Below are 16,330 nucleotides of genomic sequence, written 5' to 3' on the forward strand. Positions count from 1 at the left end.
CCACCGCTTTCAAAGAAGGTCCCTATTGTTTAGGTAGTGACATCATTTCTGTTGCGTCTCTCAACATAATAACAGAGCTATACATACAGTATAATTACCCCTATCATTGTTAACTGTCTGTATCAGTCGGGCTGAAATTAATACTAGTTTCAAGGGAACAATCAGCTCCCTGATGAACAACTCAAACCTAATAATACCACACATGGAGTCACTGTGCTGCCGCCTCCAGAGAAATGATTCCCATCCCAGCGGGGCGTTACTTTCATCAGTCACTGCCACGTTTAGTCATTTTACAAACAGTCCAGAACCAGCAGACGAATGCAAAGTCAGTTCTGTGGTTTTTCTTTTTCTCTTTTTCAGCGGTTTGGTCCTTAAATAGAGCTGAGAGAACGAGCCAGACAACAGAAATAGACCCGCTGCAATATAAAGCCGTTCACTGAGGGAGATGAGGTGTGTATCACACTGTTGATTGTGTGTGTTTGTAGGTGATGAGGCAGGTATTCTCAACCCAGATTGCACCTTTACGCGTCAGTGAACGGGAAACACACGGTAAGATTTCCACCTGCCTACCTGTGAGATAACAGACACACACACACACACACACGGTGTATGTATTTACAAGTACCCACTGACACAAACCAGACCAGACAGCGTTGGCATGACGATACAAACCACTGACCAACACCCACATGCACAATAAATATGCAAGACTGTGTCCGAGTGTGTTTGGCAAAGGAGGGGGTTTGTGTGATGTCATCTGGACGTCATACACACACACACACACACCGACTCATGCACTGTCACCATCTGCTGTGAAACACACACACATACACTCACTCGCACACACACACACACACTTTGATGGATGAGAACGTGTGAAGCTTCCCTGCCAATTAGCCACGCGCCTCTCTCACACTGAGATGTTGCCTTATTTAGTCGAGCAACAGCAGCGTTCGTCACCGGCTCAGGAGCTCTGGTACTGTACGACAGTGTGCTGCACCTGACCAGTACACTCAGATATATTTGAAAAACCAGAAATACTTGTTTATTTAAGTAAAACCAATAATGATACTGATATTTTTACCCATATTTTGTGCCAAAATTCTACAAAAAAAATGGAAATTTTCCTTTTTCACCAGATATCAATTAAATAAGGTTGTAATATTTTTCAAAAGCCTATAAAACAACATAAATAAACAATAATGAAAATAAAAATAGAGTTTTTGAACATTTAAACCACATTAGCCTGCCATCAGACAACCTTTTCCAATGGGAAAATGCTGTTATATATAAGCCAAATGTCATTCTCTGCAAAGCAACCAAACTCCACTGACAAAAACAGTAATTTTAGCTTACGGAGACATATGAGTTGCTGGTCTACTGCTGCCTCAGTGTATCAGTTTGTTGTGTTTTTGTGCGACTTTGCTGAATCCAAATTAAATCTTTAAAACACAGAAGTCACACAATAACATAAACAAACTAACAGACTAATGCAGCAGTAGACAAACAAACCCATGTGTTCTGCAGCGCAAAATTGGTGATTTTGCCAATGGAGTTTGGTTGGTGTGAAGAGAGCGTCATGTGGCTTATATTACAGCTGTTTTCCATCAGAAGAAGTTGTCTGGTCAGAAGGCAAAGCAGTGAAAATACTGTAAATATTTTCTCCTGCAGCTGGGGACGTGTCGACCGCCATCTACTGTAGGTAACACACCGACTATGGATAAGTGCCTCATACTACCCCACTTCAAAAAAGCTGAACTATCCCTTTATAATCCTTAAAACTAAGCCAACGTACTAAAATTCCAGACATTTAAAGGACATGCAAACACCCTTAACATTACTAATATTTTGTGTTATAAAACTGAAAATGATTCAGGACAAAAAACTTGACCCACACAGAATTAGTGCATTTTTTTAGGGCTTAAAAATCAACAACACCTCCCACTGATTTCGGGGTTATTTTAAAGGTTAATCTGCGGGAGCTGTTGGAAACTGGTGTTTACACGCAGCATACTGTAGAAGAAAAGCAGATTAAAACAGGAGCTAAACGTGGGCACAAGTCACTGCAGATGCAGTTAACAACAAAGACGATTGTTTGGTTATGTACTTCAGGGAGGTTATGTTTTTGGTGGCGTTTGTTTGCCTGTTTGTCAGCAGGATTATGGGAAATTACTGGCCTCATTTTCGTGAAACTTGGTGGAAGGATGCTGCACGGAGCAAGGAAGAACTAAACATATGACAAAACACATTGACTGAAACATGGACGCCCCCGTCTAGCAGCTTTACTGGACACGTCCAGACAGGTCTGAGCCACCAGAGCCAGAGGACGGTGACAGGATGGTATATTTTTTTCTTCTGTGTCAGGTTGTTGGAATTGAAGTGAGCTTGAACTGATTTGGACTGAAGGTACGTTTGTAACTGACCGGTACGTAGTCACTTAGTGGGGTTTCTGTTAGTGTTGGGGGACCACGGCTTTGGTGCATCACCGAACCATGTTTCAGCTCCGCCCACAATTCAGTACTACATAGTTCTCATAGTTCTCTAGTCTTTTCCCATGCCTTGACGCCTTTCTTCCTGCATGACAACAAGTACTTTCTACTTTTGCTTCTGTTGGCAATAATGGTAAAAAGCAAACCTTCCCTCCTGTCTGACTCTCATTGTGATGAGGTATTTTGCTGTTTTGTAGCCACACATGACACGACACACACGTTATCTCTGACATAGCTTTCATGTTTTGTGGTCAGCCACCTGCATGAGGATGACATAGCGATCTGATCGAGGTTTTGAAGAACACAGACCGCACTTAGCGGTTTGCTGGTTAGACCAGTACAGAACAATACACAGCAGATATCTTACTGTGCGATAACAATCCAGCAGAGTCGGTGCTGCTGCTGACCTCGTGTCACGTCCTCACCGCTGAGGTCTGACTTGTGGCATGAGCTGCTCTTCCTGCCGCTCTGCACTCTGCAGAGTTTAGCAGAGCAGAAATTGTGTAAAAACAAGCTTTAAAGAGAAAAAAAGGCTCTATTAGCGCGTGGCTCGAGGAGGCAGAGGGAGGAAAAATAGGTCAATGTCAATAACACAACAAACTGCTTTCATCTGCATCGCACTGCATGGGTTCAATTTATGAAGCTGCTCGTTGTTAGACACTCTTAGTTTGCAGTCAAGTGCGGTGGTGACATGTTTCAAACGTTATCACATCTCATTCATTATTTTTCTGCTGCTCGGTGCAGATCATTAGCAAACACGCCGGCCGCTCAGCTCAGAGAGCGAAAGAACTACGACTGTAAGGATGCAACTAATTAATCCACTGATTCTTTTATCAATAAATCGATTAAATATCAGCAAATGGTTCCCGGAGCCCATGATGCCGTATGCAGCGTCTTGGTTTGTCCAACAAATCGTCCAAAAACAGAGACATCCAGTTTTCTATCATAGAAAAGTCATCAAACAGAAAAAGCTACATTATATCTGCCATTTTTCTCTTTAAAAATTACTAAAAACGATGATTAAAATTGCTGCAAACTCATTGATCACTGATTGACTAATTGTTTCAAAGAGCAGAGCATTTAGCAGCTAAAGAGCAGAAAGGGTGGAGACCAAAAACTGAGCAAAAAGGAGCTTGAATGTTGGAAGGGGCTTTTCTTAGACCTGGGCTAAGAGTTGACCTCGGGAAAACATCATAGTCCACTTTGCAGGTGAGCACACACACACACACACACACACACGTACACTCTCACGGTGTAACAGCAAACGAGGAAGTTCAGCCTTTAGATGTTTCGACGGGAGCTCAGAGGGCGTGAAGCCGCCTTTCAGTGGAACGTGTTTGGTCAGTGCATTTTCTGCTCCGGCTCATTTACAGGTGGGCCGTGTGCCACGATAATAACATGCTTGCGACCGGCAGAGGAGGTGGGGGACGCGCTGACCGCTAACCCTGGCGGCGAGCGAGTCCACTGACCGGGACAAGGGAGTCGGACTTCAGAACACGGCCGAGTCAGTGGTTTTCAGGAACAGAAGAACGCTGGATTCTGCCAAAACAACCAGAGGCATGTGAGACGCTCTGGTTTCACTGGAGCGTGCAGGCGTGTGTGTGCGCTGTGTGTGTGTGTGTGTGTGTGTGTGTGTGTGTGTGTGTGTGTGTGTGTGAGAGTTATAGGAAAACCAGATATGAATAAGCCACTCCAGCCGTTCCCTCTTTCTGTCAACACTCTGTGCGTCTCCCAGGATGGAGGGGGAAGTACGGCTGACACACACTGAGCAGATGGACTTTTTACATCACCATTTACAGCTAAAACAACATGTAATCAGATTACTGCGTGTGCAGGAAGATTACAGTCATCTGTTACTACGCATGCCAGGCTTCCCAAGGATTTTCTATCAGTACAGACAGGGACAGCCACCAATTTTTGCACTTCCAATAGATAAAATATGAACATTTAATCCCATTGAGAGAACTGGGGTGACACAGTATGACTAAATATATAAAAAAAATTAAATTAATCACAACTTTGGCAAGCGAATGGTGCTAAATTTCATGCTACATGTTATGCGGAGATGTTGAAAAATGTGCAAAAAGCCAAGCATGTAATGGAACACTGTACAATATATACAGTAAAGGGTAAATAATAAATATACTCCTCAAATAATAGATGAAGAAGTGCGAAAATCTTGCCAACACTGGCTCCACACAGACACACTGCACTGGTTTAAGTGAATGGAGGTGGCAGCTCTCCAACAGGAAGGCAGGCACCGAGCACTATAGATGCTAAACATCACAAAAACCACAAACTGGAGCTTCTTACAGCCCGTGGCGATGCACAGGCTCCTGAATTGAGCTGCAGAGAGATTTTCATTGAGTCGAGGAGGCATCTTAAACCGTTTCCTCAGGGAAGATAAGTGGTGTTCATCAGTCAATCCTGTATGAAATAAAGTTGAAGATATTTCTGGAACACCTCAAACGCAAACACAGCTACAGACGTCAGATGTTTTCACGCCTATAGTTCGTTTGTTCTGGTCCAAATTCAGTTGAGGACTTTATAAACTTGGAGCATTTTCCACCTAAATTTACTTTTCAACACACAAGGAACTGGTCCAGTTACAGTTCGTGCACCTAGTTGAGCATTTGCACCAAAAATAAATTGGGTCAGAACCCCAAAAAGTTGCCACACCAAGCACCAAGGAACTTTAATGGAACTGGTTCAAAAATCGGGTGGAATCTAATCTGGTGGAGGCTAAAATTTCAGTAAAGCTGCAAGACTGCAGAGCTGCTTGTCGCCCTTTAAACACCGTCATCTGATCTGCTGTTTATAGAGAGCAGTGCTGGTTACGCTCCGCGCTGCGTGAGGACCGGGACACATTCCTTTATATCCTCCGGCAATTTCCCCGAGCTCCACCTGGCCCTCGCCGGGTCAGCCGGGAGACACCGCGGGCCGTCTGCGCCGAAGGTCTCGGGGTCTCCCATCAGTCACGCTGGGACACTTCCAAAGGGGTCGGGGCGTGACCTCGCTCTGCGCCTGAATCACCTCCACTGGCTCCCTCTCAGTGCGGAGGAGCAGCTGAACCGCACAAAGATCCACTCATGATCGCTGAATTCCTCGCTGCGTCGTGTCGTGAGACCCAGAGAAACCGGATTTCGACTGTTAACCATCTACTCACTGCTCAGACTGACTGGTTGAAGTGTCTCAGCTCGGGCTTGTACTTAAGTTTTAATGCAGTTAAGGGGAATTATTGATTATTTTTTCTTCCTAACATCAAAAACTGGTTTCCACCTGAATGGATGGGGAAAATAATGGTTTATCTATCAGTGTTTATCATGCAAGACAGACACAACAAGACAAACAGAGAAACAAAACAAAAAAAAGATGGCAACTTTTTACGTTTAAACTCTGAGTACACTTCAGAGCCTGTACTTTTACACTTTTACTTGAGTACACAAGTTGAATCAGCACTTCTATGTTATTTTTTCTGTACTTCTACTTGAGTAAAGTTCATCCTGCCTGATGAAGCCCGGATGATTGAGGCATCATCCCTTTGTCAGCACAAACTTTTCTGATCAATGCGTACTTTTTTTTCCCGATAATAAAATTCTGAAGCGTCCACCGGCGAGTATCTGTCATGAGTATCTGAATACAATGAAAAGAAGCGGCAGCAGAAGTTAAACTCGGGCTCAGGGGAGCGTCGGGGCACATTGAGCCGTTGGGCCTGGGATCAAACGCCTTTGCTTCATATTCCTAGTGGCTGACAGCTAGTGGCTAATTGAAAGCAAACTGCTAGACTTCACCAGAAACAGGCAGCCACCTGTCTCTTGTGTACTCATTTCTTTTTTTCCCCACAACCAACACAGGCACATGGAAGAAAAACACGTGTTTGAAACATCTCAGCGAGCTTAATTCAGATTAATTCAGATTTGTGGTCGTGTCTGCGCTAAACTCTCACAAAATTCGTTTGTGTTGCTTCTGTTCAAACTAATTTATAATGTGACGAGGCTGCAGTTCAAATCTGGGAGGGTTTAGAAAAATTAATGCGACTCTGGACAGAAATAAATGTCGTGACGTTTATTTCAGGCGGCCTCGGACTAGAACGCGCAGTCGAACATGGAGTTTCTGCGTTAAAGTCTCACTGCTCCTGTTTCCTTCAAGTAAAAACAATAAAAATCGGACACTGAAACTGAGTAAATACGAGCAAAAAGCCATATCCAGATTATATTTAAATATACACACACGTTCCCATTTGCACTCTGCATTCATGAATAAATATTCTGATGAGCGATTAAAAAATAATAAATTTGAATTTGTATGAAATACAAGTGACCCCTTTTTTTGAGTGAAGCGGCTCCGTTGACAACAATTCCAGCTGACACAACAACACACACACACACACACACACACACACACACACACACACAGCGGAAGTGTAGCCGAGGGTGAGAGGAATTACACCCTCTTTCACTGTGTGTGTGTGTGTGTGTGTGTGTGTGTTGCTGCCGTGGGGAGCTCCTAAACAAGTTCTCCAACTCTTATTTTCTGCATCCTGGTAGGCCGCGCTTGCAGCATAGCATCGTGGGAAGAGGGGGCAACCTCAAGGCCGCACATCAATAGAATAGGAACTGACTGGTTCACACACACACACACACACACACACACACACACACACACACACACACACACACACACACACACACACAAAGTTTAAGCTCACACTCAGGGGGAATGAGGATGAAATATGTGAGCTACATGTGAGCTATAGTCAATTAGAAATGTTGCTGTCATGGTGTGTGTGTGTGTCTGTGTGTGTGTGTGTGTGTGTGTGTGTGTGTGTGTGTGTGTAATGTACACCCCCAGGCTAAAATGTAGGAGTTCCACCAGTGAGAAGAGCCTCATACCCTCAGTATGTGGGACACACACACACACACACACACACACACACACACACACACACACACACACACATATAAAGACGGTGTTTGAAGCGTGTGTGTGTGTGTGTGTGTGTGTGTGTGTGTGTGTGTGTGTGTGTGTGTGTGTGCAGCACACTCCTTCATCAAACCTAGTTTCACTCTCACACACTTAATCGAAAATGCTCAGCAGATACACACACACATACACACACCTAAGCATGCAGATAACGTGCACGCTCTCATCCATGTACACACACACGCACGCACACACACACACACACACACACACACACACACACACACACGCACAGCAGAGGTTGACAAAATGTTCTTGATCACGTTCCTTGATAGTTCAGCTGTGCCCGCACGCTAACTGACTGCTCGCTGTGCGTGTGTGTGTGTGTGTGTGTGTGTGTGTGTGTGTGTCCACAAAGCCCGGTTGATATTTCTAAATGTAACACGGATCCTCGAGGCTTCAGGAATCTTCTTTGAACGTACGAGAGCTGGATTTTATTTTAACTAACGGCTTCAGTTGACATACAATCAGGAGACACTTTGCACTGATAATATCTGGTTTTGGTTTAAATAAAACGGTTTAATTTCATTGCTGATTTAAAAAATAAAAAGACAGCCGATGGGACTGAATGTAAACTAGGATTACCGACAGAACGTAAAGAAATTACAGTTCTGATGTTATGCATTGTTTTGCAGAGCTGCCTACTGAAGTTAGCGTGCTAAACAGCTAGCGCCATCCACACCGCTTTATGTACAGCGTCGGTGTGGCGTCCGTTCTGCCCTCAGTCCAACATTGAGAGGATGAGGAAAACCACGCTGGGGGGCGAAGAAAGCAGTGATGAAGAAACTGAACTTGCAGTGTTTCTTCAAGGTGTTCATGCTCATGTTGGGTGGGACTGTGCATTTCACACAACCAACAAGAAGCTTTTATTGTGAAGCAGCAACAGGAAATGCACCACATTAGAGCAGGGCCGAATTGTTTAATAAAAACTGATGGATCAGGAAACACAGTGAGCAGCACTCCTGCTGACTGCACTAAATTATTATCACATGACGTGCAGATTTGTGCTCTTTCTGTATTGCAGAACTTCTGCAGCGTTTAGGAACACTTTGAAGCGTTCTCCAACCAAAACTGGGCCGGAGAGGAGAGGAAGCTGCTGGCCGCAGAGCAGCGACGTGACGGCCAAAACAATGGAGGGAACAAGAAGGGAGAGGAAGTGAGAGAGAAGCCACAAAAACACAGTGAAGACAAACTGATGGAGGTGATAACAGCCTGTCAGTCAGTAGATCAGACGTCAGATACAGTTTGAAAAGGCATTTAAATAAATGTCATTAAGTTTAATTGAATGTGTTTTATTGTATCCTAGCAGTTTAATTTAATTCGTTTATTTAGTAAATTGGGTTTTCCACACCACTGAATGAGTGGATTGAGTGTCCAAGTTTTGTTAATCTAGGTTCAGTGAAAAGTTTTAGTGTCTGGTCCACATTCTGTTTCAGTGGCTTTTAAAGAGTGACATCATCATGGCGGGTCGACTGTCGTGTTATATGGAAGCTCATCTCCACCAGTTTACTGGAAAGAAAGATCCTGTGAGTCACTGAGAGATTTTCTCAAAGTAATGACTTAGCATCCCATCAAATGACTTAGCATCTCAAAATTGTGATTTCAAATCTAAAGAAAATGACTTAGCATCTTAAAATACTGACATTGTGCACGTGCACAAAACTGTTTTTTTTAAACGCTGCTTTTGACCTTCCCAAACCCCAAACAGTCAAACTCTGGACAGAGGTTAACTCTGCCAAACATACTAAAAATACAGAAAGAAACAAGTCAAACAAAACATATTTTGTGTTCATCTAAAATTAGATTTTGATGTTCTGAAATTGGTCAGAAGGAATATTTTCTAATTTGTTTCAGATCTGTTTTCCTGACAGATTAATACACACATTATTTAATTAAAGAGGAGAGAAGATGGCAGGTTTTGGATGCACAGCAGGGAATTATGGGTAAAAAGACATATTACCTGAATGTTTTTCTTTTTATGTCAGTATCATGTGGCGGACATCCATCCTAATCCCCTCAGAGGAAATAAAGAGCTGTGAGGTGTTTTTGAACAGAACTGACAATATTATGGCCAAGAAAAGCGAACTGGGCTCCAGAAATATTATTCAAAGTCTTCTGTTCCCTACATATAACGGTTTTCCCCGAAAAAAAAAAAAAGAGTAATTACCACTTCCCTAAAATAAAATGACACTCTGCCTCCAGATCTCGCAGTAAACTTTTATCAAGTCAATCTGCCAAAACACTTCCTGGGAATTCCCAAAAGCATTAAAGCATTAAATAGTACTGTAGCTGAAGAGAGAGCCATTATGTAACAAGTATTGATTTATTCATTAAAGTCCATTTCATTCATTTCACTGGGAATTGGGAGTTTGTCAGAAGTCCAACAGCTCTCTGGCACAACAGCAGCTGGCTTTCTGATCAGTCAGAACATCCCTCCAGTCTGCCGGTCTCTCCATCACCACAGAGTTCCCCTCCGTCACAGCTGATAACAGTTTGAAATATTGGTTTTTAACCTCTTTGGTGAAACTCAAATTGCAGAGGATGGCGTTTAAACTGTTAGCTAAACTCTGTTACCGCTTTCCCACCGACTCACATCAGGCTCTGATTACGATTTCAGAGCAGTTCGACCAAAAGTAAATTGCTCTGGACCTCAAAAAGATGGCTCCCATCAGCTGGAACCAAAAAATAGCAGGTTTTCCTGAAGTCTGCACCAGAGTGGATGTGGACATGGAGAGGTAGCTGTAAACTGTGCAACACCCTTCACTGATGACACATTCTTGATTACAACGGTCCTGTTCAAGACTGGTGGAAAAAACGGACGTGTTCGCTTGATCAGTTGGAGAACCAGGGTTACGTGAGGTTGCCAGGCAACCAGTTGAGACAGAGAGGAAGTCACTGGTGCCACAGGGAAACAGTTCCAGGATGTAACTCCCCATAAAACGACAAGTTATCAGATTAAACAAACGAGAGGTAAAATGCTGATTTGCAAGCTTTAGAGGTGGAGGTAGGGGAACTTTATCCCTCCACTCTTTATGCTAAGCTAAGCTAACTAGCTTCAGTCTGTCAAACAAGTCCGTTAAGAAGTTCAACCATCAGAGCCAACAGTTAAGTTCAAGCTTTTGTATTTATGCTCATTAAAAGACCAGTACGCAGGATTTAGCAGCATCCAGCCGTGAGCTTGCAGATTACAAACACCTCGTCTCACCCTCCCCTTCCAAGCATGTAGGATAAAGGGCTCATTCTCAGGCAATGAAAACAATGATTCTTATTTTGAAGGGATTAAACATGAATAAAAACAAGTTTATGACATTATATGCCATTTCTTCTTCCATATTCTGTCAATAAATCCCCCTAAATCTGACACACTGGTCCTTAAAGTCAAGTTTTACACAATTTTCTCTTGTTTGTTTCCCTAATTTTACCAGCGCCTGGAAATAATGTGATAGCGCCAGATCTCGCGTTATTGCAGGCCCAGGTAGAATCACCGACGGGACGTCTGCAGACCCTGATGTGTTTTATTTCAGAGTGACGTCTACTGGATTAATATTTTATGAAAGCGGCAACAGTCATCCCTGCAATATAGCTGCAATAACAGTCAAAAATATTTCTATAAGTCCTCGTTTCATCGCCTCAGTCGCTCACACCCTCCTGGTCAGCGACTGGAATTGTTCCTACAGGCCTGATCGAAGCATCCTTCTTAAGAGTCTAAATGAAAAATGTTCGTGTGAATGAGCACCCCAATTTTTGACACGAGGCCCCTGTTTATTTGGGATGAAATAAAGAAACTAATTTCAAATCTAATTGCGTATCTAATACACCACCCTGCAAGCCAACCTCCAAACACTCCCAGAGAAAATGCAACATGATGTAAAATTGAGGAACGCAGTGAAAGAGGGATGGAAACAGAGAAAAGACAGACAGACAGACCGAGAGACCACCCACCATGCCGGTAATTGATTGCTGTGCCGACTGTGTTTGACACCGCCGCTCTTTAGAGGCGGGATCAGAGCGTCGCACACACTCATATGTATATATATACACACAAACAGCAGAGCCAGAGGTAGCAGAGTGCAGGACAGGCATGACTAATCAATCGTTCCCGCAGCAGGAGTCGACAGGCTGACTACAGGATTAAAGAGTTTCCCCTCGAGACTCCAGATTCATCTGTGGCACCGACCGCGGCTCTGTTAGACATCCACATATCATGGAATCATTCAGACACAACATGCACGTGCTTCTCTACGTTTTCTTCAAATGTCTGATGTGTTGGACATGAGAGCGTCTCCGAACACACCATGTCCTCTAAAAATACTGCTAAAAGTGTCCAAAATCTAAGAAAAGAAAAACCTGGCCTGCACACTTTGACAATGATAAACTCTTGTTTCTTGATGGACGGATAGCTTTACTTGTTTCCTGCCTTTAAAACCACGCAGTCAGCTGAAACAATCGCTAGCTGCACAGCTAACTGAGCTAACAGCAGCTACATTTAGAGGTTACTTTGGCAACAAGTACAGCTATCTTTTTCTCCATGAAATATGATCCAGTTTCACCAAAATCAACTCGAGCTCAACTTTTATTTGTAGTGCATCAAGCCCAACAGAGCGACAAGTGTCAGGCATCAGTTTCTGGCTTCATGTGGCCAGCTTCTACTGAAAATGACTTGTAGCCTGATGCTATTAGGCTTCTGGAAGCTGGCCAATCAAAACAAAGTAGGCGTTTTCCTGTTTCAGAATGAAGGATGAGTTGAGGGGCAAGGGACCAGCATTAGATAAATGTGACTCATGCAAAGATAAAAATATAGAGGTAGAAATGAGTATAGCAGGTCCCCTTTAACCATTTTTGTTAATTTCACTGAAGGATGGCGTTTCACACAGATCTACTGAAAGCACAGGAAAACTGGGTGTTTCTCATTTTGTGCTCCAAACTAAAGTGAAGTGATTAATGTGCTGCGAGCAACCTCTATCCTGCGGTTCTGTGAAATGCAGCGCAGACAACCGGCGACTGCCAGTCTTCTCACTGATGTTTTCTTTGCAGACAAATATTTGGAAGGCCTCTCAAACTAATTACTTCACAAGTTTGAGAGGAAAACTGTCATGCATCTCCTAGTTTTTACTTAAAAAGAGAAAATTCTGACTTAATGTTAAAACAATGAATTAATATTTTGTGTTTCTATATACAACTGACAAAATGTCTGCAGCTCAAATGAAACACAAAGAAAGATATAAAACTGTGGTTTCACTCACTGATCTGCGCCACTTTCACCGTCACAGGGCTGGACGTCTTCTCCGCCGCCATGTGCCACCTCCCTCCTCCTCCCGCGCTCCTTCCTCCCTTCTCGATGAACGCTCGGATGCGGCAGGCGTACAATCCTCCGTCCTCCCCGCTCACCCCCTTCACCCCGAGCCTGTACTCTCCGGCTCCCGTCCGCTCCAGGCTCGCCTCGCCGCGCCTCCCCGGCGCTCCGCCGCTCGAGGACGTGTTGGAGATCACCACCCCGCTGCGCTCCATGGTGATGATATCGCGGCCGTCTGCCAGCCAGGTCACTTCCAGGGCAAGGGCGGGCAGGTTGTCGGCGGCGACGGAGCACATGAGGGTCAGCGTGTTACCGGGGGAGAGGATCAGAGACGAGGAGGATGAAGCCTTCACGCTGAGGGACTGACCTTGAGAGGACAGAGATAGAGACATCAGTCACATCATCCTTGTGTGTACAGGCAACATACTGCATAAACAAGATAACGCTTTAACAAACACTGTTTAATAAGACAAACAATTAAAAGATGCCTCAATTATTTTTATTCTGCACACAAATCAGAGTCAGACTCACTCAGTCAGGACTGAAGAAAATATACTGGCTGCAATGAGGTTTTGCAAAAGCTCAACTGTTAGCGAACTCTTCTTCTTTTCAGCATTTAGTTGATGTTAATTTTTTCTCACTTCACTTTTAGCAGGGACTTGACTTGCTTGATTCTCACCACAGTAATTTGGGACTTTCCTGAGACTTGCTCATGTATGACTTACTCCCAGCAGCCCTATGAACTGCAGGCCAGTTGCAAAGTCACAACATGTCTTAAGGCGCCTGTTGACAGTGCGTTTACAACAATCTCCCATGCGTGTCACACTGTGAGATGTGTCTAATAAGAGTCTTGGTCACACTCCTGTGTCAGACTCAATGATATCACTTCTGAGGCATGTCGGGCCGTCCGATTAATGCCTGGTGAAAATTAAAAAACGCGATGCAAGCGCAGACACGCCGTCAACTCTGAGCTGCTCTCATGTTTTGTGACTGAGACCACAAATTCTAATTGATGAGCAGAAGGGGCCCCCAGCTGTGCATGTCACATATATTAGTGTTACCTGTGGTTTGAACGCCAGCGTCCCGCTATTTCTTTCTCTACGGTTGATGTCTCCAAAACTCTGCAGCTTAGACCAAAACAATCCAGAGGGATAAACAGCACCGCAGACCAGGAGAAAAATATATATTACTGGATTTAGACTGAGAACCGTCAAGGTTATGTGAAATTGGAAGCCAATGTAAAGACTAATGTAGAAATGGAGATGTGCAGATGTTTGGTTTCTCTCAGTAGTGATGTTAAAGAATTAAAAATCCTCAAACCGACAGTTGGATCAGAGGTTTGGTCTCCAGTAACAACCTGGACAGCAGCATGCAGGGAAAAGTCTGTGTACGGTGTCTGGAAAAGGACAAAAGAGACAAAGCCCACTCTGTTTGACTTTTCTCATCCTCTTTACTCAAGTCAGTAAGTCAATATCAACTGACTGGGACACAATGGACCTGAGACCTGTGTGTGTGTGTGTGTGTGTGTGTGTGTGTGTGTGCGCGCGCCGCTCGTCTCTGGTTTCATTACAAACCTCTGGCTGCTTTCTAGCACTTAAGAGGATATGGAAGCCCAGAAGGACAGAAGATACGGTGACCACGGCAACCGCGGTGAATGAGAGAGACGGAGCGTGTGAGTCCGGGGGGCCTCTCACAGGACACAAGAAGACAGACAGACAGACAGTGAGGGTCACGAGCGTCCTGGGACAGAGCGAGGCAGAGAAAGAGACGGAGCCTCCCGGAGGAGAGGACGCCGTTAGAATAAAAGACAGCCACACAACAGAGAGGGAACTCTCCCACGTCCCTCCTACTCTTCTTCTCGTCCTTCATTTTCCTCCCGTATCACTCCATCCGAGCACAGAAGAGTGAGAAACACATCCAGTGCAGTGACCTTTTTTATCCACAGCCAAGTCTTGAGAGAGATCTGAAGATTATCTATCACTCCCTTTGGTATAATTATCTACAGAAGCTTATTACGACGGCACTACTGCTTCAGGTCTAATTACTGCTGCGGATGTGCAGGGAAGCCCTTAATGCCAAGTTTATGTTGCACAGGATCACTTTACAGTAGCACATGTGACCCAGACTGAAACCGTGGACCCTCCGACGACGAAGGCGAGACCAAACACCGCCATGTTTCTATCTTTATTTGGAACCAAAGTTCCCATAATTTAAGGGATTTGCGAGATATACTTAAAAGTACTGTTACATTATTAAAATATTACTAAATTACAAGTAAAAGTACAAAGTATTCTTCTGAAAAACTACTCAGAGTATTAGTTACTTTTTCCAACCATAGAACTCTGAGATTTTTTTTGGACAAAATGACTCAAACCGATCCATCGATCAATTAATCCTGTCACAGTCTTATCAGGTGAAAAACAGGTTTTCAACTGTCGGGACTGTTTTCATTCCTCTCCTGTATTGATCAGTTTCATTACTGATTAATCTGTTGATCATTTTCTTCATTAATCGATTAGTTATTTGGTCCATAAATACTCAGAACATATTCACATTTAAAAAGCTGAAATCAGAAAATCTGGACATTATTTTAATTAAAAAACGACTCAAAACAATTAACTTATTATCAAAATAGTTAGTGATTAATTTAATGATCAATTATTAATGGAGCAGCTCTAGTTTGAATGTTTATCCAAATTGTAATTAGGAACTCCATTATGATTTTAAAAATAACTTTGTAGATTACACAGTGTAATGCCTACTGAAGTAAGAGTAAAAGTACCACCAAAACTACTTTATTACAGTAATTTGAGTATTTGTAATGAGTTACTTCCACCCCTGACAGTGAGTATAATGTTGCTACAGACCTTTCTCAAATTATTGTGTATCAAAAATAGATTTTTATTAGATGCCAAATCCACTTTTTTGTAGATTTTGTTTCTGTGCTCCCATGTTTCGGTCTGAATCGTTGTTTACACTAAAATATTACACGACTCTGTTAAAAACCTGATTCTGATTGGAGGTCTGGCGAGCTCGCTTTCAGACTCAAGTGACATCACTTGAGGACATTTATCAGGCTTCACGCAGCTCCCGCTGGAGACACAAGATACTTTCTTTAAACTCTTTTCTAATCTCGAAGTGACGGCGCTGGAAGCCACAGAAACCAGCCTCACATCAGCTGAATCTCTCTCTTGTGGTCTATAACATTTCAAACGTGAGAATGACTTCCAGCCGCCGTACAGAGAGCTCGCCACGGGCGTTTTGTTACAACTACTGGAAGCTTCCTACGGCAGCAACAATGGCTTCTATTTTTTTTTTTTTAACGGATGTCAAATTATGAGAAGAAATCCAATAAAAATGACAGCACTTCGCCTACACCATCGTCTCTGTGTCAACTCTCCAGTGTAAACAGTGCGGCGACCAGAGCAGCGTCTGTGTGAACAGCAATAAGCTGTGGCAGCAGTCTGATATGACTCAAATATGCTGATTCACTTTCTCGCCAAGGCTGAGATGAACAGATCGATACCGCCCTCGCTGCTGCAGGCTTTAAAGAATCTTCCAGCCT

At 43.5% G+C, this 16,330-nt stretch overlaps 1 protein-coding gene across 1 annotated transcript in view; it reads right to left on the reverse strand.

Moving 5' to 3' along the window:
• Window positions 1-16,330, reverse strand: part of ptgfrnb (prostaglandin F2 receptor inhibitor b) — a 65,852-nt gene that overhangs the window by 33,721 nt on the left and 15,801 nt on the right. The window contains exon 5 of the mRNA XM_084713306.1: window positions 12,716-13,132. Within this exon, the coding sequence (XP_084569432.1) occupies window positions 12,716-13,132 (417 nt within the window). The remainder of the gene's footprint in view (window positions 1-12,715; window positions 13,133-16,330) is intronic.

Source organism: Lutjanus erythropterus, chromosome 24 (genome assembly GCF_056507025.1).
Source record: "Lutjanus erythropterus isolate fLutEry1 chromosome 24, fLutEry1.hap2, whole genome shotgun sequence".
NCBI classification, from domain to species: Eukaryota; Metazoa; Chordata; class Actinopteri; order Lutjaniformes; family Lutjanidae; genus Lutjanus; species Lutjanus erythropterus.